This window comes from Pelmatolapia mariae, linkage group LG5, assembly GCF_036321145.2.
Source record: "Pelmatolapia mariae isolate MD_Pm_ZW linkage group LG5, Pm_UMD_F_2, whole genome shotgun sequence".
Lineage (NCBI taxonomy): Eukaryota > Metazoa > Chordata > Actinopteri > Cichliformes > Cichlidae > Pelmatolapia > Pelmatolapia mariae.
The window spans coordinates 8,898,440-8,924,538 of record NC_086231.1 but is presented as its reverse complement, the minus strand read 5'-3'; the positions used below and the strand labels follow the sequence as shown (position 1 = coordinate 8,924,538).

Genomic DNA, 26,099 nt, shown 5'->3' with positions numbered 1-26,099 from the left:
TCCGTACAGTTTATTTAACCACGTAAACTGCATTTTGCTCCTCTTCCCCAACAGTCAAACCCCACACTTCTAAATAATGTAAACCCTCTGGAAGTGTTTTTAACTCAGTTGCTAGAAGTTCATTATTAATTAGATGTTCTGTCAGTTCCTGTTTCCTGATACATGCTTCTTTTTTTTTTTACCTTTGTCTAACGTGTTGTAACAAGTTGTCCATTTATAAGTTAGAAAAAGACCTATGTAGAAAAGTGCTGAAAATATTGGAAACGGTGTGGAGTAGATATTTGGCAACATTAGCTAATGTTGACATTGGTGGTTTTGCTGCAAATGCCTGTTTTTTTGCCTTCACTTTAATGTGGAACACTTGCAGGAAGTGGCATCAGTAGCTTTACAAGGGTTGACCAACTGATGTAAACAAAGCAGACCAGACTCACTGCACTCGCAGAGAAATGTCTTGAAGGAGGTTCAAAACAGTGTAGGTTTGTTTGTATTTGTGCACAGGACGCAGATACGAATTTTAAGTTGTAAATAACATCTGCACCCTGAGCCTTAACCATCTCATGACTCTCCATCAGAAGTAGAAATGATGCTCTAACATTGGGCCCCGAATAGTTTAGATGAGCTTCATTTACTGCATATTAAACACGCTGAATACACTTAGTATTACGTCTGTCCTTTTTTTTTTTTTTTTTTTTTTTGTTCAGAAGAAAGTCTAATACTTGACATGTGTGTTGTGTTTATGCTGCTTCCTCTCCCCCAGAAAAAGATGAGCCCAAGCTGACGTGTGAATACTGTGGCTGGGTTGATTTTGCTTACACATTCAAAGGCTCTAAAAGGTTCTGCTCGGTGGTTTGTGCAAAGAGGTAAGTAACCTTGGCTTTTGTTCTTTCATGTGAGAAAATAGCAATTTTTCCATTATGTTCACAAAAAAGGAGTTAAAAAAAAAATATATATATGTATTTGTATGAACAGATACAACGTAGGCTGTACGAAGCGGATTGGACTTTTCCGTCCAGAGAGGAACAAACCAGCAAATCGCTGGCGTCGACGGTCTCAGGGCCGCCCCAGTATTGAGGCAAAAAAGCAGGTAAAAACATGCTTCTTAACTGTCATAAAACTTCCTCATCAACACTTTACCTCTCATCAGATACTGCTTCTGCTGCACATTTTAAACCCTGCACTTTTCATGCCTCTTGCTTTTTAATGAAGTTGAACATAATTTGTGTGAGCCCGATTATCTCCCTCTGTCTTTAAAGGGTCATTAAGTACTCGATGATCTTCATCAGCCTTTATTGGTGACCGGCAGAAATGGGAGAGCATTAGTAGAGATTTTCTGCCTTCTGCACAAGTTATATAGATGTAGATAACAACTGGATTCACAGTTTTCTCCCCACACGTCAGAGCCTTCTTTTGGGACGTAACACATTATCCTTTAACTGATCTTAAAGAGAAGCAGTTTAGGTAATTACAGCAGAAATTCAGTGGAAAATTAGTGGAAAAAGCAAGCATTTTACACCACAATAGTAAAATGTGGTGTAAAATTTTCTTTTTGAATCAAGAGCTTTTTAATATTTTATGGCCAGCTTATGTAATGTTATAAGGATTCAGCTTTAAACCTCCAGTGGGGGGTGCTTTTGTGTCATGTTTACACCAATATGCTTAGGGCTTTGCAATTCAAAGACAAAGTGATCTTTGAGGTAATGGTATTGATCCATTAATCCCCATCATATCCCTGCAGGTGTATTATCGTCATTTAAACCTATTGTACCCTACAAATCTTACTTATTACCCCGTTAATCTTTGCGTTGACTTTTATATTGACCTGGGAGTGTTTTACTTATGCGCTATCCTTTTCTTAAATGTAACAATTGATGTCACTCCTGTTTGTATTGCTTTGCAGAAGCTGGCCTTGTCACCACAGCAAACTCAGGGCGGTTCTGTATCCTCACCACATCCCTCCCAGCCCAGTCAGGAGGAATCCAGCCCGTGTTCAGACATGTCGAGCTACGAGGAGCCACCGTCTCCCCTGTCAGCAGCCAGCTCTGGACCTTTGGCTCCTGCCCCGGCTCCAGCCCAGGTCCCCGTCCCTGTCCGCCGTCAGCCGAGCAGGGCCTCGGACCAGGAGGCCTGCGTTGGGAGAGATGGAGCACCGCTCTGTCAGCGCTTCGTACCCAACGACCCCACCAAGTGGAATGTGGAGGAGGTTTATGATTTCATTCGTTCACTACCAGGTGAGTAGGCTTTGCTCAGAAGGCACAATCATAATGCTTTATACTCCGATGTGCTCCGTGCATGAAACCTGTTTACCTGTTATTAACTGTAGCTCGTGCCTCTGCTGTTTTCACAGGTTGCCAGGAGATAGCAGACGAGTTTCGCTCTCAGGAAATCGATGGACAGGCCTTGCTCCTGTTAAAGGAGGACCACCTGATGAGCACTATGAACATTAAGCTGGGACCTGCACTCAAGATCTTTGCACGCATCAACATGCTCAAAGACTCTTAGCAGGAAACCGTGTGTGTATGGGTGTGTCTGTTTGTGTGTATTTGTATATTATAGCACTGATGGCACAGAGTACTGACTGCACTGTGAGCAGGCCTGCTCCATTACTGGACTGGTTCCTGTCATCAAGAATCTCACTCAAGCTTGACTCGACCTCCCAAACCAGATCATACTCACCGGCATCAGCTCAGTCGCCTTGTGACCATTTATGCTTCTGCTTGGTAACGTTAGAGTGACGTGTCAGACACTTCAGTCTGTGTTTACATGCAATCACAGGAGCAGCTTTTCAGTTGCTAAACCTTAAAGGAGCCTGTACAAAAGCTGTGCCAAAATCTTTTATTTTTCCAGATGAAAAGAATTTATACTTTAAAAGTATACATGGTTGAAACCGCAGACGCATAAGTTTCCACCTGGTAGTGCACCTGGTGAGTTCTTTCTGGGTTAAAAACAAAAAAACAAAATGAGTTGATGTGGGTATAACTGTTAGTAGAAAAGACATCAGATGTCAAAACTGGAGACAAGTTAATGGCAAGCAGCAGCCTCTGGGGCTGAAAAAGGCAACGCACAAGTGCCAAAAACTGCAGTTCTTCTACAGTCACTGGCTCTAAAAGCCATTAATCCCCCTTACCCAGTTTATGCTTCCCGTTGTCGCCCTCGCTAACAGTGGTGCTGGCCAACAGTGACATCACAATTGCTGGCAAGCACGACGCATTGGTGTCGTGTAGGCTGGTGTGTACTATCATGCCACCATTTCAGTGACACAGTCGTACAGAAGCTCGGAGATTCTAGAGGGATTTTTACAGCAAGGCAGATGCAGCAACAGCTTAAAAACATGACTTTGCTGTAGCTTTGCATCCTTTTTCTTCTTCTCCTATACCAATGCTCCTGTGAAGGATTCTTCTTAATAGGAGATGAATCTGATGTGCGTCAAGCACCAATATAAATGGGTACAGGGCTGTAATGACATCACGGTTGGTGTAACAAGCAACTTGATAACCATAAGCTAGACTTAAGGCCCCAATGTTAAAATGCTCAACTTTACTGTATCAATAAACATGTCTGCAGCCCTGTACAAAAAATGGTTTGGTCTTTCTGGATAGATTACACCTTCAAACAGCCTAACTGTATCTGATAGCTCTTGGCGAAGCTTCCATTCAGCTAAAGAGTCGCTATATTTAACTTCTCAACTGTGTTTGGTGCCTTTGGGAGCTTTTTTTAATGCAGTTATCTGACATTTTATATGGTATTAAAGCACTGCTGAACTTCATATCTGTGCGGGTATCTGTACTATAGATGCAGCTTACTAACCAAGCTTGCCAGCAATAACTGATAGCACTCTTTGCTATTGAACAAATACATTCACCACAGCTCCAACACAACATGGACATATAGCTCAGAGTTTAAAGTGCAAGTCCATAAGTTGATAAGTGATGTTGCACTACATCCATCAATTACATAATCTGCTTCTCTGCCATAAACAGACGACGGGGGAAAACACCTCTATAACGTCAGCTTTTCAAGCTGGGAAATGATAATCTTCTATTACATGTGTAATCTGTTAAGCTGTGATCACAGTGCAGGAGAATTAAGATAACAAGAGTGTCCTTTTAGTACCAGATGTAACAGCAATTATCAATGTCATTAAGCAGATTCCAGATGAAGATCCTGATCCTGTGATAATTACAGAAAAATGGAGTGTCATGTTTGCCCTGGAGAAGGGTTTAAAAAAAAAAAAAAAAAGTCTATAAAAGCTTAACTGAGGGAAAATGTGGCTAAGAGAAGAGACAGTGCCAAGGTGCATTACCTGTTCAGTTATGATTGGGCCGGGTCACACTGCAGCACAGTCAGTGCTGAATGGAGGCATTGGGACAAAACATGAGAGAAGTCTGGATTTATTATATTATTAGACATGTTTTTGTACAGTTTGGTTAGCTTGTGAATGAGAGCGAGGTGGCTGTACGTGCGGCTGGGAACAGAAGATTGCATTCATTAATTTGCCCATTTTTATTCACTTGATGCTCCTTTGCCTTTTCTCACAATAGACTCTCACAGCTCTCGAATACAAAGCTTGAATGCGAAGAAACCATTTAAGCAGCCTCTTTTGTGACATCGATTTTTCCCTTCCATCTGCCAGTTTTCTCCTCTGAACTTACACTGCTTACAAATGATTTTTTTTTCCAGCTGCTCTTTTTGTTGTTGTTGTTGTTGTTAAAGATTTACTAAAATATGATATTGATTTCTTGTATGAGATTTGTAAAAGTACACTAAATTATCAAAGGAAAAATTTGGGTACGCTGCTCTCTTTACGTAACAGCTCCGTTTTTGGCACTTATTCTCTCTTTTGCTTTAATGTTGGGGAAACGCTTCACCTAAAAGTGAGAAATTGGAGTGGCATTTGTGAAGCGGTGCCAAAAAAAAGTTTATATGTGCATCACAGCTCAAGTGCGGAAGAAGAGTGTGAATCTGCTAAGTTATCGTTTTGTTTTTTTAACAAAAGTATAAAAGGTGTTTGATATTTTGAAATATGCAAATGTATAAAGTACCATTGGCTTGGGAATTTTGGGTTTGTTTTTTTTTTCTATGGGGAAAAAAATGTTCATATTGTTTTGTGGGCGAGTTTGGAAAGTTGACTTTTTTTTTCTTTTTTTTTTTAGATACTGCTTTGTTAAATGCTTGTATTTATCAAAACTGTTTGTTACACATTTTGCAGTCATAAATAATTTGCTATACAATTCTGTCTCGGGACATTTGTGTGTCTGTGGATTTTATTATTTATTTATTTTATTAATGGGACACCTCTAGTTGTTAATTTATATACAAAGCATTTAATTTCACAAATTCCATTTGAATGAATGTGCTTGTGTTTCTTGGAGCATGTTATCAGAATTTTATGACCACTGTTTCTTTCTCTTGAAGCTCCAGACTCGTGAGGACCGAAACTTCAAATGCTGAAATATTGTCAGCTTTTTTTTTTTTATATTAAAAATGGAAAATGGTTTTGAAAATGGGCAGATTTGGCAATATATTTCGAGATTTCTTCAATTAAGCACCGAAGATCAAAATATAACTGGGCACTAAAGCATTTTTTTTTAAAAGGCACATATTTCTTCTTTTGATACATGTTCAGTCTCCCTGTCTACATTAAGTATTTAAAGAAATATGCTAATCTATAGACTGATCACAAATGAAATCCAAAAACGATTAACAAACAGAACACCATCTGAAATGATGGCGTTATTATTATTATTGGGATATGATATAGAAAACATGAGCTTGAGAAGACACGCAAAAGCAAATGAGCTTTTTTAGTTCCATTTGTGTCCATTCTATTTGGCCTACTTGATGAGGGAGGTGAGGAAATTGAATATCATATGAAATAAATAAAAAATCCTGTATGTAACAAACCTGGAACCTGAACACACACACAATATAAAAAAATATGGATCGTCTGGTTTATAAAGCATAAAGTAAACAGATCATACACTTAAAAAATTACTAATTATAGAACAGGCCTTTTAAAAGTACTGGTGCAGTATTTGAGTGGTTCGGTATAACGCACTGGTTGACTGTTCACGTTCCGAAGCTGTATACCTGCTCTTTCTCGAAATTGGAACAAAGATATTTCCAGGTGTTGAGCTCTTATAACGTTTCGTACAATGGCTGACGGGAGGTTTCCTTTTTGTTTCCACCGAACTATAATGAAGAAACAGGTAGCTCGAGTTTTGTTTCAAACGCAGAGACGAGCGGCGTACAGTTCAGAAAACTGCAGCACAGACACGCCCACTGTTTTGATTTGAGAACGGACCAAACCAAAAGAAGTAGCGGCTTTTTTAATGTCTTGTCTTTTTCAAGGTAGAAAATAATTTAGTTCAATGGTTTATTATGTTTATAGCTGCATTTTTCTATGTGAACACAGCCACGCATACAGGATAGATGTTGCTGTGAAACAGGAAGGACGTCTATCATTGTTTAACCCCCCACCCTAATTGGTGAAAATGGTTTAGTCCAAGTTTGAAACGTTGATGTTTTGAACTGGAGGTTTTTAAACTGCGGAAAGAAACACTGTAACGTTTCTAACATACTACTCACCTCTAAAGCCTATACTATATTCTTTAAATAACAGCAACAGGTAAGTTCGCCTTTAGAAAGGTGTCATATTTTCATTTCTGTGTAGTCTTATTTTTGACTTTAATAAATACGTTTTTACTAATTTTATTTTATGTATTTTTTTGTTAACACTTTAATCTTTAATATACACATGTAATAGTACATTTTCTGTGTGTGGAGTATAGGTGTACCCAATTTTACCCAATTTCATTAGTTTTCATTTTTTTTCCTAATAAATAATGTTTAACTTAAATATTTATGTTTATAGCAATAAACATATTTATATCAATAGTTGCTATAGTGTATGTGTGTGTGTGTGTGTGTGTACATATGTATGTGTGTATATATAAATATAGAAAAATGTGTGTTTATATAGATAGAGTTCAATATAGATACAGGACTATTGTACATTTATAGAAAAAGGTGAAAACCCCTTATAATTTCCTAGATGTAGTCACACTTTGTTCTTTTTGATCACTAGTCCCCAAACCAGGGGGCAAATCTTAACATTTGAAACTGTAGCTGTGCTGTTTCTCATTAAAATATTACTAAAACTGTTGCTTGATTGTTAATCAATTGACGAACAGTCTCAACCATGACCATTTTGAGTGGAGGCGTTGTTAAAACCTGACAAAAGTGACCATTTTTACCACGTTAACGAGTGATTTAAATGTCTAGACTGCTTCTGAAATGCCAAATCAGAGAGAGGGGGCCACTGATGATTCCCCTGCTGACCTTCCCTGTCTGGAAAAACTTGACTCTCCAACAGGTACGTGGCAGTTATTACAGCAGTTATTGTTTTCAGGCACATTCAGGGGCCATTAGTAATTGAAATATTACCACCGTGGCAGTTTTAATTATCTGTGGGTGTGTGTGTCCTGTCTGTGGTGTCAGGGAGCCCACCCACTGCCTCATTATCCACTCTAATGGAGCTGGAAAATTGTGTTTCCAACCTGAGTCTTGCACATGAGATAGTGGTGAACAGAGACTTCTGCTTTAAACCCCGAAATCCTTCTACAGACAGGCAAGAAAACACTTAACCACATCTACAATGACCTTGGTTATTCTTAGTTCCTATATTAATGAGTGTTTTTAACCTTCAGCTGTTCTTTTAAACTGCTTGTCTGCAGCCTGGAGGGTAGAGTGACAGAAATCGTTCACCGGGCCTTTTGGGACAGTCTTCAGGAGCAGCTGAACAGCGATCCTCCAAACTACAGCCACGCTGTCCTTCTGCTGCAGGAAGTCAAAACTGTGAGTATCTGGCATTGGAAGGGTCAAAAGGAAAGCACAAACATGATCACCAACCTTACAAAAGGAGAAATTAGTGCTATCTGATCAAAAAAGCATTACTTTAATTCACAATGTATTTGTTATGACGCTGTCAAAAATATTCAGGTTTAAAAGAAATGTGAAGACAAAAAAAATCTTACATTTTAGATCTTTTAGGGGTTTTTTGTAACAATTAAAAAGTCATTTTTAAAGTGACATAAAACAGAAAAATCAGAGAAATACATGTCACAATGATATTACAACAGATTGGGTTTGGCAACTGTGTGGCAGTCCTTTGAGTTTATTTGAGTTTGTACATCACTTCGATGTGTAGAAATCCTGTTGTGGGCAGATGTCCCAGTCCTTTTCACACAAGAAAGAAGCTGAACAGCTGCTTGTTTCAGAGTTTCAAAATTGATGAAATCTTTGTGCCTTACATTGAATGAAAATGTTGGTGGTTGAAAATATACAGTACGAGGAAAGTGATTATCCAGCTCATTTCTTTGATCATACTGAAAAAACAACATTGCATATTTTGAGATGAAACATTAGGTCACTGCAAAGTGTATTTGTAGCTTCTGGGAACCCAAACATATATACCCAGATGTTTATCTTTAATATAGTCACAATACTGCGCCTCCACCATTGACAAGGTTTGCACAACTTTATTTAAAACAGGTGAAAGGTTCAGGTTTGGCTGCTTTGAGAGTGTACATTTACTTAGAGAAGCTCTGTCTTTGCACAATCTTCTATTTCCTGTAAATTTAAATAAGAAATGGAATAAGATCCCTTGAACACATATGTAGCTTTTCATATCTTCTCTTTTGATTCCAAAAAAAGGAGAAGAAATGAAAAAAATAGAAAGAAACTGGCCATGTCATCTTTAATCAAACCCATATACAGTACTACTCTACTTTTATCTTAGATGTGTTTGCTTGTATTTTATAGCTTGTTTAAGATTGTGTTTATCTGCCCAGGGATTATAAACTTGGTAGTAGCTAAATCTTTATTAAATAGACTTAAAAAACAGTTCCAAGTGACTGTTTGCAGTGTATTATATTAAAAGAACAGGATAAACAGAATATTTCCAAACAAAACATAACATGTTAGTGAAAACAGACATTTTTCTTCACATTAGATGCTTCAGTCCCTGCTCTTGCCTGCTCACGTCAGACTGAGGTCTCAGCTTGACGAGGTGCTGGATATGGATCTGATCAGGCAGGAGGTCGACCACGGGGCTCTGGACCTCCACCGACTAGCGGAATTCGTTATCAACACCATGGCATCTTTATGTGCTCCGGTGCGCGACCCAGAAGTCAGAGCACTGTGGGATCTCAAGGAACCTGTGGAGCTCCTGAGGTAAGAAGCAGGTTAACAACACCTTCACCGAATAAACTTTTGTCTGACATGGAATCAGTGGCAGGCTGTGGCCGTGTGTTAAATCCAGCATGCAGCAAGCTGTATTCCTGTAATGACATCACTTGCAGATCACATTATTACCACGAATTAATAAACATTCACTGATCAGTTTTCTGCTTAGTAATGCAGTGTCAATGTAAGATAAATACAATCATTTTTTTCAGTCGGTGTGAGTTTGGATATACAGATGTTAGATTCTTGTTTTAAAAATAGTATAAATCCCTCCAGAATTAACAAAATCTATTAAACGAATTTAAAGATGGAACTCTATTAATTTATATCCAAAGCATCTATATATTGTGCTATAGAGATTTCAACTAAAATTAAACTTTGGCCAAGCTGTACTATCATGTAATACCAATTTGCACCACATGATGCTATTAGTTGTGTGACCTTCATTTAACTGGTCAAGTCCCTCTTATCTATAGTGATGACCTGTTATTTCTTGAGGAAATGCATGTAGAGCTAAAAAGAAGTATCCAATGTTTAAAAAATCTCTAAACGGGTATTAAAATTCTGCCCCCTAGTGGTTGAGGTTGCCTTATTTCCAAGAACGTCAAAAAAGGTTTTACTCAAACATTATTCCTCCCAGGGAGATCTTCCGTGTCTTGGGTCTCATGAAGACCGACATGGTTAACTTCACCATTCAAAGCCTGAGGCCTCATCTCATGCAGCAGGCCATACAGTACGAGCGGGCGAAATTCCAGCAGATCCTGGACAAGCAGCCAGGTGAGAAGGGATTTCATTTCCAGCACTCTTCAATCTTCAACTTCACTGGTGCAACGAGTGATAGATGATAAAGGTGACTTTGTGAGTGCTACATTTATGGTCGCTAGATATTTCAGTTTTCAATTAAACCTCTTTTGACCCTCGTCTCTCTAAAGTACCATCCTGCCATTTTTCTGCGTCTCATATATTGGGTAAGGAGTGGGATAGCCAATCCCTGAACTGAGTTTTTGGCTCATGTACTGTGCTTCTGTAGCGCTGGCTAATCAGAGTAACTGGCAGCGTGACAGTCACTGGTGCTGAAAAAGCCATGTTAGCATCCATCCATTTATTTTGTTAATCGCTCATCCAACTTAGGGTCATGGGGGGAGTTGCAGCCTATCCCAGCTGTCATATGGTCAGAGTCAGCCTTTACAAAAGGCTGACAAAGAGAAAGAGAACCACACAGTCTCACATCCACACTTAGTTGTTTTGTTTTGGGTTGTTTTTTAATGTAATTGTTTCATCTAATAAACTCCAGAGTAGACAGCATGCTTATGGAGTCACTAGACAATAATCAGTAACAGCCATTTAGGATATTGACCCCAAGTGGTCAAAGTGGGAATTAGAGTTGTGTAACTCCCCGTGGTTTGATTTTCAGGATTAAAAAAATTTACCTGCAGTGGGAGATTTTGGCCAAACAATTTTTTCTCACTACTCTGGTGAGTAGTTTAAAGACTGAAAAGTCTAAATAGTAAGCAAGATCATGAGTTAAGCAAAAGAGTTTTATCACCTGGGAGAGACACCTGGTGCAATCCCATGTGAAGCCTTTGTTGGGATGGCTGGAGCGTATTGCAAGTGTCATCGAGTGACATGTCGAGGAAAAGGGGAAGACAAGACGGGTCTTTTTTAAGAACAGCAAAAGAAAAAAAAAGAGCGATGGTAGCCAAGGAGTACAAAACCCAGAGAATCCGTTATGGACATCAGTTTATTTATAAGCTAGCAGTCCAGCCTTATATTATGTGCATAGGTACAACACTCTTAACAAATGTTCTAGAGCAGGGGTGTCCAACTCCAGGCCTCAAAGGCCAGTGACCTGCAGGTTTTAGATATCACCCTGGGTCAACACACCTGAATCAAATTATTAGTTCATTACCAGGTCTCTGGAGAACTTCAAGACATGTCAAGGAGGTAATTTAGCCATTTAAATCAGCTGTGTTGGAACAAAGACACATCCAAAACCTGCAGGACACTGGCCCTTGAGGCCTGGAGTTGGACACCCCTGTTCTAGAGTCATCGCAGCAATCAGGTTTTCACCAGCCGTCTCTAACCAGAAACCACCTTTTACTGGGTCCAGCTCCTCCACCACATCCGACACCAGTTCCACAGACTTAACTCCAAGGCTATAGTCCCAGGTCAATTGCAAATGTAACATAAAAGGTCAATATATGCTGATAGATTACTCTTCATAAAAAGACAAAGTGGGATGGAGATGACTGACTTTTTAACAGAGCACCACAGTCTTAGACTAAGGTAGGTGTGGGGAAAACCACAGAGATAAATTTAACAAATTAAGGTGCAAATATGTAAATAATAAGTGCAAACACATACAAGGTAAACGCAGTTTTAGCAAAATAACTCGAGTATGAATTCACAGCTAATCCCTACATGAGTTTCTAGTTTCTACTGAATAGAGCATGTTTATTTTTTTTGATGGTCTCATTAGTTTAAAAATTGATGATAAAGCAGGGGATGCTTTAAGCTGCATGGAGTTATTGCTCAGTTTCTCAGTCGATCTCCGCCTCAATCGTCACAAAGTCTAAAATGGGGATGGTGAAAACGCTCAGCTCGAGGCTTGACAAACCACAGTGACATAACCATGGCTACATCCATCTTTAATGAACAGTCTATGGCTCTGTCTCGCTCAGTAGCCACTAAAATCCATGATTCACTTAGTCGGTCTCATCTGTGTAGTTTCAGTTTTTTAGTATATTCTTAATCATTTTATAATTTGTCACTTCTCTTCAGATTCTTTGAACAATACCACCGCTTGGCTTCAGGCAGCAGCGTCTGAGGTGGTGTCGCCGTGTGAGGCGCAGTCTGATTCTCCCGGTCCTGACAGCCGCAGTCCTTTCAGCCCCACCGCTGTCCTCAACCGGGCCTACATACGTCTTCTCCACTGGGACCCACAGGACCAGAAATATCCTGAGGTCAGCTGCCGTCTGAAAAATTACATCACGCCCATGACTTTCATCGGACCCGGTGATATTTTATTGATTATGAGGGAATGTTCAGTTTGCCTACCCATTCCTCCTCACTGGTTAAAAGCATGTGAACTGATTTTAGACGCTGCATTAATATAATTGATGAATCATGACAGTTTGCATTTATATACTCTATGACCCCTGGAAATTCATCAATTACCTGTGGCTTTCGCAATCTTATTTAGGGTTATAGCCATTAGACTCTTTATTGAGGTATTGATTTCATATTTATGCTGAAAACATTGCCCCCTTGTGACCCCAATCTGCCTTCCACGCACAGACCATCCTGATGGATCGGGCCCGCCTGGATGCTCTTGGTCAGCGGCTCAAGATGTTGGTCCTGGAGGCGTCGGTGCTGCTCTTGACTAACGCTCAGTGCGGCCGCGTCGTTTTCTCCCTGCAGGGGTTTGTAGGTAAACTCAGGCAGTCCATCACTGCCCTGCTGGAGGGCAGTCACACCAGGTAAGAGGAGGATGTGGTGATGCATGTACTGGCTGTCACAGGGACCAGGTATTGTATGAGAAAGAAACCAATGGAGGTGACATGAGGCAGCTAGCTTGTCAGAACAGATCCAGCTAACCTCATTCTTTCTGTTCAAGAGAGGGCGTGTCATGATTAGCGGATAAATGTGGAACAGCAGCTTTTAATGTTCGAGGTCTGCTTGCACTCTGGACTGAGCTGCAATAAAATGCAGCACAGGCTGTTTCTGCCTTAATCGCCTTTGTTACAATGTGGCAGTATTTAAAGACCACCGCTGTTTTTTAACCCTTCGTAATATGTTCATGCGATCATTATTTAAATGCCAGAAGAGAAATCCTGAGCAAAATTAGAAGCCATTGCCATGGTTGAACATTTCTGCCTTGGTGTGTTGTAACAATGAATATCTCAAACTTGGCCTGGATTCATAGTTGACAAACTTCAAAAACTAAACCAATCATCATGTGAGATGAGGCTGACTTGTTAGAGCTGTTTAGGGGTACGAGGTTTATCTAACATTAGTGAGGAATTATCAGCTATAATCAAGCCTGAATGTTCAGATCATCTATGAACTCTGTGAACTGGATCTGTTTTACCTGACTGTCTTTGATGCATATACTGTTACCATGGTGGATGCTAATATTAAACATGACCAGAGTTTCAAAATAGAGCAGTCCTAGACCGCATATCTCCGCCATGGCTGAAGACGACCTCAAATCAATTTCATAGATTTGAAAAAATGTTTGAATTATTTTGTGATGTTTTCTTGAAAAAGTACAAACAATGTTTGATATTTGGCAAGTTCTCCAATTTTGCCAGACATTGGTTTGTTTTGTTGTTTTTTTAAAACTCTGGCTCTAAATTTTGTCAACAAGAGCAGTTATCCTTAATATGGTCACAGCGCAGCCTGTGAGCACAGAAGCCCCACCTACCTGCTGTTCAAACCGTCTGTTTGACAGCGACAGCCAGTCAGAAGAAAGTTGGCTTAAAAGGGAGCGTGGTCTTAGAGTTAGAGGAGCTAACACTGTTTGTTTGAGACAGTAGAAGTAGTAGAAGTGGAGTAAGGAATATTTTGAACTTCCCCAACTTTAAAATGATGGAGCCTAAATGAGGATAATAGTTCCACTTTAAAATTTCTAACACTGTAGAAGCTGTTTTGAAAAATTGAGTTCCAGACAATCTGGCATTTGCTCTTCAAAATCTATTTCCATGTCAAACATCTGTGGCTCAATTACTCCTACGTTAGTTTTATCATTGCATAGCAGAAAGTAGTCTTTCAGTGTTAACTGTCAGAGCAAAGCAGATATGCCTCAGCAGCAGGCAAGCAGCAGAAGAGGTGAGAGGAGACAGAAGACGACACTAATTTGCATTTTCATAAATACGCATCTACTAAAAAGAGGCAAGGGTGTAGAATTATATCGAAGCCATTTTAAGGAGTGCGCTCATGGAAAAAAATGTGTAATTGTGAAAAACAAAGATGAGTTTGTAGGAGTTTAATCAAAATCCTGCTCTTGGAGAACTCCTTTATTACTTCCATCAGTGTCTAAAAATAGATGCGTAGGCCTGTGAGACAATATATGTCTGATGAAGAATGCTGATGGTTGGTCTGATGCCGGTTTCTGGTGCTACAGGGAAGCTGACCTGAAGGGGGCCTTGTTGGGGATTGGGGAGATAGTATTGCAGCAGATGTCCCAAGCGCTGGCTACTCAGGGAGGAGCAGCACTGCCGCAGGAGAGCCAGGATCTGCTGAAGGGACAAATATCTGAGCTGTGGAAACACAACAACCCAGTCTGCGTGCTTATAGGTAAGACAGGATGGGGGAAATGAAATATATCCACATATTGGACTTACATCAGTGTGTATTACTATACAATGTCAGTTGTTTACGTTTTGTAAGGTGTGAGTTGAAAAAAATGGCCATTTAAGAGTACTGGCAAAACATTTTTAAAAGAAGTATATTTTACGTTGCAAAAACTCATGTTTGGAGAATCACCATTTTCAATGGACAAATTAAACTAATCAGTTAATTTGATCTTTTTTATGTGTGTAAAATGTCACAAAAAAGACCATGGTGATATCAGGATGTAGAAGCAGATCATGTTCCTTGAAAAATAAATCCTCAAAGTATTTATTATAAAAACTACAGAGTATTTGCATATGTTTTTTCCTTCTTTTTAAAAAGCAATATTATCTTGTATTTTATATATTATAAGATTATAATATTTATAATACAGATGAGCATCTACTCTGCATTTCTTTATATATTGCTTCCAAAAAGCCAGACTTTATTGTAGTGGTCTTGAGCAATGGTTCTCCACGCTTTCTGAAGGTCTTTTAAATGTGTGCTTTGACCATTGGCTTGTTTTTCCACTCATTTTCAGTCCACTCCTTGTACCTGACCATTTTCACAGGAATATTTTTTGTTTGTTAAACCACTTGAACCTGACTTATGAATCATTCAAATAAGCACTTAAGGGACAAACCAGTGTTTGTCACACTGTTATTAGCAGCCTGTTCCCATGTCTTCAGTTGAATCTATAAACAAGAAGATGATTCCAAAGAGCTATTAGCTGAAAACTTGGCATATGTTGGCATGATGTCCAGTATGTCCTCAAAGACATTGAGAAAGCATCAGGTTTTTGGTTAAGTTCTTACTTCATTAAAATTTAGGACAACCTGGCCAAACACAGTGGTTAAAAAAAAAGCGGTCATGAAATATATTTTCATTAAGATAGATAAGTACATGTTCCTGCATTTTAATGCTGCTGAGTTTAGATAATCTCTGTTTAAACTTGGATGTGTGCTGCTGCAGAGTTGACTTCTCTTCCTCCTTCTCTCCATCAAACAGGAGAAAGGGTACAGGGTTTCCTCCAGGACACGCTGCGGGGCGGCCCTGCTAAAAGGAGTCCAGAGCTGCCTGCTCCCCTCGGGCTGCTGAGTGCTGAGCTAGTTGAGCTGGGGACGGCCTTCGGGCGAATCGTCCACTTCAACCAAACAGTCTTTGGTCCCTTCTATGCACCCATCCTCAGGAAACTGCTGTTCCAGCCAGTAGGGGCCGAGGATGGGGAGGACTCGCGCTAAACTGAGGCTGACCCTTTCAGTTTGTAGCTACATTCTTAGGCAATTTAAAGAAACAAAGGCACAGAACCAAAATCCCGTGTTGCCTTATACATATTTACTGCCTTAAAAAAAAACAAAAAAAAAAAAACGTGAAAGAAATTTTAGTAATTCTGACCCAGGTGAAAGCTATAATTATTATATTTAGCCATTTTAAGACGCTGAATGTGAATGATTTTAGAAATCAGAGCACCAAAGAACATATGCTAAGTCTGTAAATAATACTTAAGCTTTAATATGTAGCTCTTCATGTTGAAAAATGTTTATGAGTAACTTACCAAAGACAGCATGCACCTTTTCAATATTTTTATTATTATTATTTTTTTCTTCTTGAATCAAAAATATACTTGTGTTTCTTTCAGTCGCTGACATTGGAGAGGGTATGTGCTACTAAACAAATACCAAAGTGATATATTTTTTCCACCAGCCATTCAAAGACATGAAAACACGTGAGCTTGAAAGAAATCATCGTTCACCTTGTTACATTTTAAGCAATATTTCAGAAAAAACTGTTACAGGATGCACATACAATGGGATAAGTTAAATCCTAAAGGGGTCTTATTTTAAAATCTGTATTTTTTTTTTCTTTTTAAAAAATACTAAAACGGTTTTTAGTATTTTCCCCCCATTACATGTTATTGTAGTGAAGCTTACAAGAGTCCTGTTTTAAATGTATGTACACGCTAACTTTTCAAATGTTTGGAGTGACTGTGCTATAGCTGACTGCCAACAAGGAAAGGAAGTGTTCAGAAACCAGTTTGTGCCCTTTTATTTGCTTCTGGCACTATTTTTGTAACCCATTAACAAACTGTATAAAAAAGATGGACATAGCCCTGGGGTCTATAAAGTAAAGCCAGTGCATAAACGCCTTAAACCTACATTCTTTATAATGGCCAGCAGGGGCCAATTCTGGAAGCAGCCAAAAAAGTCAGACAGTGTACAAGTGAGAAAAACTGCAGTTCCTTTAGTGACCACTTGTGTCTCCATTGACTCTCATGTTTAATCCACAAGCTTGGTACAAAAACAGATTTGGTCACAACTATACAGTTTTTTTTTTCCTGCTCATACAGTAAATAATAATTATAAATGCAGAAGCAGACAGTTGGTGATTTCATTGGTCGCTACCTTAGTGATGCACCCAATTGTGATGATATGATACCTGGTAACTTGTATCTCTTTTTTAAGAAAAGACTTATTATACTTTCAAACATATTTTCCATAAATAAAATGTTATCCGTCTAATTTATTCAAATTAGTCTTATTTTAGTTCTGCGAGTGACCACTGCATACTGTCGTCCTTTATAGTGACACTTCTCAAAGTGCCTCGAGGCTACTACTGCTGTGATTTGGCGCTCTATAAATGAAATTCAATTGAACTTCTCCTTTACCTGCTGTCACTGTGAGCACACCTTTTATGCATGCGTGGGGTAAAGCCAATAACAGAAACATGAGATGAAATAATACCACATGGAGTTGACAACATGTTACTGTATGTTACTGTAGTAATGCAATAAAAGCTTTTTAACAAGTGTTACACTGAGCATAACAAGAGTGAGGACCAGCGAGAGTGGGCAAACAAGAGAGAGAAGCTGATAGAGAAAGCATCTGTCTGAGCTTTTCAGCAAATAAGTTAACTTATAAGTCATAAATAAACTGCTGTTTCTTTGCTTTTAGCTTCCTCCATGTTAGCTTCCATGCTTTTGACTCATGAAACACAGAAATGAAATTAATTCAGTAAAATATAGATTTAAATTGAACAGAATGACCCATTGGTAGCAGATCCAAATATCAGATCAATCCACCCCTATCTACATCCATCTTTTATATTCAGTCAATCAATTTCAGTAAAGATAAAGTTTATATTAACTTTTCCCAGTGTTGCTTTATTGTTTTCTAATACTTCATGCTACAGTCACACTAGGTAAAGCAGTGGTAGGAGACCATGGCACGACCAAAATTATTGCATCACATGGAATCTTACTGCCTTTAAAATGGTTACTTTAAAGACAGGGAGCACGTCTGCAGTCAGGTATCTTCAAAATGACTTTGGTGCTTCAAGAAAGCGCTAAAACAGCACAGCCAGTCTGCTATCAGTTTGTGGCTGAATGGAGTCAAGTTGGCAGTTACATTGCGTTTGTGAAAATACAGCGATTAAATGTGATAAATGAGTGAAAATCTCAAATGCTTCAGGAATTCTCATTAAACAGAAACCGACATTAACTTATATTCAGTGGGACCCAGTAAGCTCCTCATAGATTTGAAATTCCTCCTCAAATACTCACATAGTTGCTGCAGGACAGCAGGCAGGTTGTACTCATCGGAGTAGACTAACTCAGACTGTTTGCCAGTCTGTCTGCGCTTATAAATTAAATGGCAATTATTTGACTTTCTGGGGATTATCGGTGACCAATGCAGTCGTCTTGCAGTCCAGTGTGCTTGTCCAGAGGTTTAGGGTGCTGCTCGCTCAACCTCTAGTTGACCACTTGGTCGCCACAACTATAGTCAATCAGTCTCCAGTTACAAAAAATAAATAAATGAATGGATTCAAACACAAAGCAATGGGCAATTTTTTCCTGCTTTTACTCTAGTGTGACTGATCTGTTAGGTTTGAGAGCTATGCAGAATGACCCAACGTGCATTTTAAAGAGTCAGCTTTTCATTTTCTATTTAAAATAAATTTATACCCATAGCTGGAATGTAGCTAAAATAAAACATTTCTAAAACAATGTCAGTTTTGAAGAATTGTATTCATAAGGTTAGCAAAAACATGCAGAAAAAGGACAGGTAATTCTCATTTAACTTTGACTTTGCTACACCTCCCAACAGAACTGATAAACATATACCTGACAGAAAAATGTTTCTTCATGTTGTGCAAATGCTACGTTCACTGTGTTGAATACTGATGTGTGTGTGTGTTTTCACCAGGCACCTGGATGCTTGGCTCTGACTTGAATGCAGTTGGAGACATGAGAGACACAGAGACTGGGGGCTAATCGTTTGTTTAGAATAAAAAGTTGCACCACCCACTAATCTCTTTGGCAGGAGAAAGAGTGAAAGTATAATTGTACATTAATTACCACGTTTGTTGTATTTGTCACTTTAAATTTTAAACAGCTGGTGTAATGTTTCTGCTTTTAACTACTCAGCCATATAAAAGAAATCAATGCTGACAACAGACGTGAGAGGGATTCTTTAGTCTTTGTATTATTTAATGTCATTAATATAATATTGCTTTGAAATTTGAAACAGTATCACATTTTCATTGACAAACCATACTCTGTCCAGAAACATGGGCAAAGCATTGTATGCTGGTACAGTTTTTTTTTTCTTTTCCTCTACATTTTGTTACCCTTTAATAATAATTCCCACATTTTCAATAGACCTGAATCAATAGAAATGCTCATTAATGGTCTATATCATTAATGGTCTACAGTGCTCTAAACATTACAGTACCTACATAACAAGATCAGAAAGTCACACGGAGGCCAGGAAATAGACTTGACCTTTCTGAGTGACCTTTCTCAAGACAAGAGTGATACACAGGTCCTGTTTAGCCAGTGATGTGGGATTACCAGTTTACCTTTTAGTCTGTGTTGGGATTCATCTCAGGGGCAGTGGAGGAGCAGGGGATATACGGAGTGAGATCTAAATGTCAGAGTAAGCGCTGGTTTGGCCCTGCACATTGCATAAGGCTTACCTCTCAGTTTCTCTCTACCTCTTTCACACTGCTCTGCCCGCTATAACTCAACACACACAAATACACTCGCATCGGCTGCTCCCCTTCAACTCACAGCTTGGTATCCGGAAACTTGAACGCTGGGGCGAGCTACACAAGGAAAACACCAATGTTAAAAAGAGCGGTTACATGCACAGCGATATCATGCCACCAAAACTTGCTTTATATAGCTTGCTGCTCATTTAAGTGTAATGCTTTCATATTGTGCATCCATAATAGAGCAGGTTGTTTCGGTGACACACAGAATGGAAGAACATACGTGACAAAATGTTGGACGACGATGGCAAAACGGAGGGATGAGGGTGAAGCGCTGAGTTGGCGTGTGACGGGGAGAGGGAACGTAAAAAGCGAATGGCAAGTGAGTGAGAGGAGACGAGACACTGCTACGGTACATACAGAGAGACTGCTCAGGCCAAGTGCATCAAAGGGTACGAAAACACAAACACACTGCCAACATGCAATCGTCAGTGGAAGCTAACAGTTAACAGTCAGAAACAGAGTGGCAATGACACAGCCACGGTACCGCACGCAGGCCGGTTACACCGTAATAAAAAAAATAAAATCAGTCAGCCTCCACGAGCTCAATCCTTCACTTCTCCCGCAGCACACAAAAAACAAGGACAGTGGCCAGTGATGTAAGAGTCCAAACTCCCATGAGGACAGACAGAAACAAGGCATACAGCACGCACAGCAGGTAGTGCACACAGGGGAGAACCCACAGATATGTGTCGACTTCACGACGACCTTTTTTTTTCAGTCACAGTGCAGGAGGAAAATCTTTTAAGGAAAAAAATAAATGGTACCACGCTCTCAGCATTACAAATCCACTCGCAGTAACACGACACCAGAGCAACATTTAGATTTGGCTCTTTTAATGTAGTGGAATAAAATCTTTTCACCCCCTCAAAGTAACATACTTTGCATGTACTGTACCTAATTCTAAATTGGAGTGAAACAGCATGGATACCTACTCAAGTAATCATGATAATAAGATGCTATGACGGGAAATGTGCATCAGATTGTGCTAGAGGCTCATTAATACACCCAATATTCTTTTTTTAAACTTTGTTTATGTTTTGGTTTTTTTGCCTCTGGTAGTAATGTTGGGATTCTTTACAATCCCTTCTTAATCATTCCCCCCAACCTGCATTTCAGTTATGCCCCGTCTATCAAAAAGTATCACAAAAATCCACTAATGTCCCATTTGCACCATAAGAAAAAAAGAAAACAAGGTCTTAAAAGGGATAGTGCCATGTTTTTAAACACAGTGTTTCTTTTCATTTTTTTTCTTTGCTTAAACTGACAATAAGAAGAAGCTGTGATTTTCAGGCTCTCAGTGCTACCACGACTGCTGAGAGGCACTGGGCAGTACAAGGCCAGAGCAGACTCATCCTGACAAAAACTGTACCATCTCTGCATCAACGTCATCCCAGCTAGTCACAGTCAGTTTAAATACAGCAGGAAATAAGAAATGTTGCCTTTTTTTCTTTTCTTTTTTTTCCTTTAAAGTCTTTTAGAAGCAGGGTGGAGGCGTGCAGTTGTTGGGTGGTGGTGTTCGGGCAGGTCAGGGGATTTTAGTTGATTATAGATAACCGTAATGATGTAAGGCTGTTGTCCTTGATATTGTCCTTCTGGGTGTGTATGTGTGTAATTGTGTGAGTTTACGAGGTCTCAGTTTTTGGTCCGTTTTGAGTCCAGACATCAGTGATTAGATTCGTGACCGATTCCTTGTGGTCTTTCTATGAGTATTGTACAAATGCGTAGAAAAAACCCCAACAACAACAAAAAGAAAACACAAGTTGTTTGCTGCATGTTGCTGTTTTGTCTTTCATTGATTAATTGTCCATCTTGCATCCCATGCTATCAAAGCAGCCTCCTCATAGTGCTTCACAGTGGTAGATGCCTGGTAAGACAGGACAGGCTACAGATGGAGAAAGAAAAAAAATTATAACTGTCGAGAGGCAAAACAACCAAACAATTGTGTAAATGAAAAAGATATGTTAATAAAAAAAACAAAACCTAAATATAAGCTACAGACTTGAAATCTATCTGTGTGATACCAAAAAGACACAATAAAGAAAAAGTTAACATTTTGGAGAATATGCTTGCTGGGAATTATGCAAGAGGACACAACTGTACACTTAATATGGAGCTGACTGGATTTACAGGTAGCAGAGCACCTGCTTAATTAAGCTCAGCTGCCACAAGAACAGATACTGAACTGAAAATTTAACTTTCTTTTCAGTAGTTTTTGCTTTATTGGGGTTATTTTGTTTGGTTAAGTTTTATTTTTATTGTATGAATTTATTTAAGCCATTCTGTTTTTGGTTTTTTGTTTTGGTTGCTATAACACAGACATTTCCCAACTTTTGGGATAAACTAAGTAGAAATGCTTTAATCTGTTTGGCATACAATCTTATAACTAGCTAACCTGGCTTTAGAAAATGAAACACAATCAGCACCACTAAAGCTCCCTAACGATGTGGCTTGTTTAACCCAGCAGTTCTTAAACTGTGGATGGCATACCCTGATGGGACTTTCAGAGCCACTGCAGGTCAGGTGTGAGTGACTAGAGAAGGAATGGGGAGGGAAAGTAAATTGAACAACTGTATAGGGAAAATAAACATGTTTATCTCCTGATACTGCTGTAGTGACCTTTATTTTGTCAACATTTAACTTGGTTAAGGACTGGTGAGGGCTTATTGAAATTTGGGATGCGGACTGAGGTTGTTATAGTTAACTTAAACTGAATGGAAAAACAAAAGCTAGGTTGGAAAAAAACACATCTCAGTTAGGCCTCAGTCACACAGGCCTAGAGACTGGTTCCCCTGGCAACCACAGGTCGTTAGTGGAAAATATTTAATCCCCAACTAGTTGCGGAGATTTCTGGCTGCTGCTGGGTGAACTTGGTTGTTAAAATGGAGCTGCATCAAAAACTTGCTTGTGATTGCTTTGGTTGTCAAGACTGCAAGTTCACCTGTACTTTACATCAAGGAGGGTGACTTGTCTATAAACACTTGCCACAGCTACTTCCCGAGTGGTAGTGAAACCTTAGAAAGTGCACTGCAGACTAAAACTGGAGACTGTTCACCTTCAAAAGTAAAAATTGCTCTTTTCATGCAAGCAACACATTTCAACAGCAACTTTTACTTTGAAAGTGAATGGTCACTCTGTGCATAATTAGCAAGTGTTTGCAATGAGTTGGCATCTTCCATGTGAACAACGGACACCAGTGGCAATCTGCTGAAAACCAAAACAATCGCAAGGAAACTTGCATGATGGGCTTTAGCAACCAATTTCACAGTGCTATTTGTTAAATAGCTGAAATTTGTTAATAATCAGTGGGAGAATGCTTTGGTGCATGTGCTTATTGAGACTGGTATATGTAGTCTGTGTGATTTCTGTTTCAGCTTCATATTAACTATACACCTGTGAGACTGTTGTCAATATCCTCACGTAATTCTCTGCTAGACATATTTCGCAAAACTTCAAACTGTTCGTCTAACAGAAAACCATTTTTAAAATAATATAAACTCAACACTTCTGGAAATACTTCAACTTGCCTTTAGCCAGTGTGAAGTCTAGACAGAGCAATAGAAAAAATGAGCATGCCTGTTTTGCCTGTGGAGAATCAATTTAAAAAAAAAATGGCTTGAAAGAGGAAGAATAATAAAGATGCAACCTCTGGGAGCTATTGGGGATTTGGAGGCAGATGCAAGTTGTCAGGAAGAGGAGGATGAGGAGGAAGAGGCAGTTTGGTTGAGAGAGCGGGGCCACTGTAAAATGAGATCAGTCCAGGATCATCCGTTCCAGAGCTCCGCCATTGGCTGTAGCAGCAACAGGCGACGGAGGCTGCCAGGGGGTGTTGGGGAGGCATGGGGGAGCCGCAGGAGTGTTTGTCATGGCAGGTAGGAGGTTGGTTTGGGTCGCTGGGCAGGGCAAAGGAGGGTGCAGGAGTAGGCAGCCCTGAGGGATGCGATACCATCACAGTGAGAAGGCACGGGGCTCACATGTATATATGTGTGAGTGTGAGAGATAAATAGAGAACCGGATGCAGGGGCAGAGGAAAATACAGGAGGGTGCAGAGGGGCGGCTGTGGGAGTCCGGCCTCAGAATATGGTGGTCTCGTACTTGGTGCTGACAGGGCGCCTGTTGGCGTCCCGCTGGTCCAAGAGCCAGGTGGTGCTGCCCAGGGACTGCATGTCTGGGTCCATCTCCAGGGGGTCGATCTGCCGGGGGAGGGAGGGAGGAGGGACGAGAGGAGGGCGTGAGACGTGTGGCAGTGGAGGCCATTGCGCCACACTGACAAGTCCTCAGCTCACACACGTGCATGTGGATTAGAAGTACAGTCCAGTGATCATGTTATAATCACAGACACTCAGGGCTCAATCCACAACATGGATGATGTCTGACAGAAAAGACCCTCAGCCTGTATAAGCAGCGGCAGTAAAACCAACAATACGACCCTCTGGGAGTTAAAACATACGCTGATTAGTAGTTCAAAATCACCATGCTCTACACCATTAGCTACTGTCATAGCACAAACGGCAAAGACACATAATTCTACATGCATTACGTGGAGTAATTTACTTAGAAATACATTTGACTTTTAATTAGCTTGAAAAAAAAAATCTCAATGTAGGCGTTTGGCAATCTGAAATTTCCTGCTTATGAAAGACACCTTCAGTTGAAAATATCTTAAAAAGACACAAGAAATGAGAAACAGTTTAAAACCATCGAGCAGAAACAACTTCAGCCATCATGTTATTGACGCAATGGGCTAAACCCACACTGGCATAATTTAGCCAACAGTCTTCATATAAAGACGGTAAATCACATCAATGAGTCCCTCGTCCCCGAATGGGTTTAACCACAGAGCTAATTGCATTTTAACACTAAAATGTAAGATGAAGATGAGAGATGGGAAAATAAAAGGATGAGGTTCATGGTTGAAATACTAAGAACCACACAACGTGGAGGCGAGGTGCACCGAAGCACTCAGATGCAAGAAAAATAAAGAGGAGAGGGAATTGTGTGTAAGAAGATGCATGATTAAGGATTGAATAGAGGAAAGGAAAGAGAAGGACCTGGACTCCAGGGCTAACAGAGTGCAACGGGAGGAAGGAAGGACGGTGGGTAGTACACGTGTGACAGTGACAGCAGCGGCATTCGAGCAGAGGGGCACCCTGGGAAGCAGGAGGACCAAGAAGACAAGAATAAAGACATGTTAAAAAAAGAAGAGCGCAGAGGGACAGAGAATTTATATGCACTAAACGGACAGTGTAGAAATCCAGAAGCAGCAGAACGAGCAGTTCATTATCTGTCCTTAAAGCTCAAGAGGGCAAATTTCTCAGCATCTTTGAGTTTTCTTGTCATTGACTGTTTACTTAACCCTGTCCATGAATAGTGACGGTCCAATTATAGCTTAGCAGCTCCAGCTAGGCATGGCAGTATTTATTTATACTTGTGTCATTTTTGGCCCTCCATATGGCAGGTCTGTGAAGCGTTGGATTTCTCCACTTGCTCAAGTGGCGTGCATGTGGCTATAGTAAAGATGGAGCAAAGTGTGAGGAATTCATTTACGAGTGTTTATACTGTTTAAAGAAATCAGCAGCATGCCCAGATGACTAGCTTGGTACCTACAAACCTACAATAACTGTGCATGCATCTGATTTGAGAAATTAACTGTCCAGGGTAACAGTATATCTATAAATTGTTCAAATTCACATATCTATATTTGTCAGTGATCCCAGTGAAGCAATTATATACTGGAAACAGCTATGAAGGTTGCATCAATGTTGTTTCTATATTCCAATTTAAAAAGCAAACAAACACACCAAAGATTACAAACTTATTCCCAAAGCCAAGAAACTCAAGTACATACATCATTATTAAGAAATCCACTTTGTACTGTTCCTTTACTGAGTGCATCCTGGGGTCTGTAAAAGGTTAACATTACTGGTTAGGCCCTTTTCTTTATTGAATATGGGCACATTTACACTCCAGCTAAAGTTACTCAAGTAAGCAACATTTGATCATCACGCTCATTAACAGTGGAAGCTTTGTAAAGCATTTTTCGAAATATTTTATCCACAGCACAGATAAAATACTAGGGTTAGTTAGCTTTAGACACGACAAAAAATATTCGTGCATAGATGATGAGCTGGCGAAGTTTGTGAAATTGAGCCAGAGGTGTGCAGCTTTTGAATCTGTCTTAGCACACTGGTTTAACAGTTGTTTTCACTTATGTTTACCATTTTCTGCTTTATTTCAAAGCTCTGACACTAAATGGGCACACACTCAAATATTTTGGTTTCCTAATATGTCATGTCATTGACTACAGTTTAACCCAATAACAGTAATGTATACATGTCATCTAATGACATATGTTTTAGTCGCTGCATTATTTCTGATAACTATGTATTTTGATGATAATAGTAGGGTGGGGCTTTTCCTGGCGTAAGAAATACACCGACCAATCGCAACTGGATTTCTTTAAGGGAAACAGC

General features: G+C 39.7%; 3 protein-coding genes across 9 annotated transcripts in view; 2 read left to right on the top strand and 1 right to left on the bottom strand.

Moving 5' to 3' along the window:
• The window catches only part of phc2b (polyhomeotic homolog 2b (Drosophila)), a 40,628-nt gene extending 35,428 nt beyond the window's left edge, over positions 1 to 5,200 (top strand). The window contains exons 12-15 of the mRNA XM_063473550.1: positions 758 to 860; positions 970 to 1,084; positions 1,898 to 2,228; positions 2,345 to 5,200. Of these exons, the coding sequence (XP_063329620.1) occupies positions 758 to 860; positions 970 to 1,084; positions 1,898 to 2,228; positions 2,345 to 2,499 (704 nt within the window). The 3' untranslated portion in view covers positions 2,500 to 5,200. The remainder of the gene's footprint in view (positions 1 to 757; positions 861 to 969; positions 1,085 to 1,897; positions 2,229 to 2,344) is intronic.
• A 1,349-nt stretch (positions 5,201 to 6,549) lies between these two features.
• LOC134627461 (T-complex protein 11 homolog) lies at positions 6,550 to 21,005 on the top strand. The gene is made up of 10 exons (XM_063473549.1): positions 6,550 to 6,625; positions 7,282 to 7,372; positions 7,498 to 7,627; positions 7,734 to 7,854; positions 9,011 to 9,231; positions 9,884 to 10,020; positions 12,025 to 12,206; positions 12,541 to 12,722; positions 14,369 to 14,541; positions 15,586 to 21,005. The coding sequence occupies exons 2-10, from the start codon at positions 7,294 to 7,296 to the stop codon at positions 15,816 to 15,818; spliced, it is 1,458 nt and encodes a 485-aa protein (XP_063329619.1). The 5' UTR covers positions 6,550 to 6,625; positions 7,282 to 7,293; the 3' UTR covers positions 15,819 to 21,005.
• A 109-nt stretch (positions 21,006 to 21,114) lies between these two features.
• The window catches only part of anks1ab (ankyrin repeat and sterile alpha motif domain containing 1Ab), a 49,320-nt gene continuing 44,335 nt past the window's right edge, over positions 21,115 to 26,099 (bottom strand). For 3 of the 7 annotated variants that reach the window (XM_063473544.1, XM_063473547.1, XM_063473548.1), the window contains 3 exons: positions 24,678 to 24,776; positions 23,722 to 23,819; positions 21,115 to 21,511 (listed from right to left, as the gene is read on the bottom strand). In XM_063473544.1, the coding sequence (XP_063329614.1) occupies positions 21,478 to 21,511; positions 23,722 to 23,819; positions 24,678 to 24,776 (231 nt within the window). In that variant the 3' untranslated portion in view covers positions 21,115 to 21,477. Of the gene's footprint in view, positions 21,512 to 23,153; positions 23,820 to 24,677; positions 24,777 to 26,099 lie in introns of all 7 variants that reach the window. The other 4 variants (XM_065470794.1, XM_065470795.1, XM_065470796.1 and 1 more) reach the window with 4 other exon arrangements.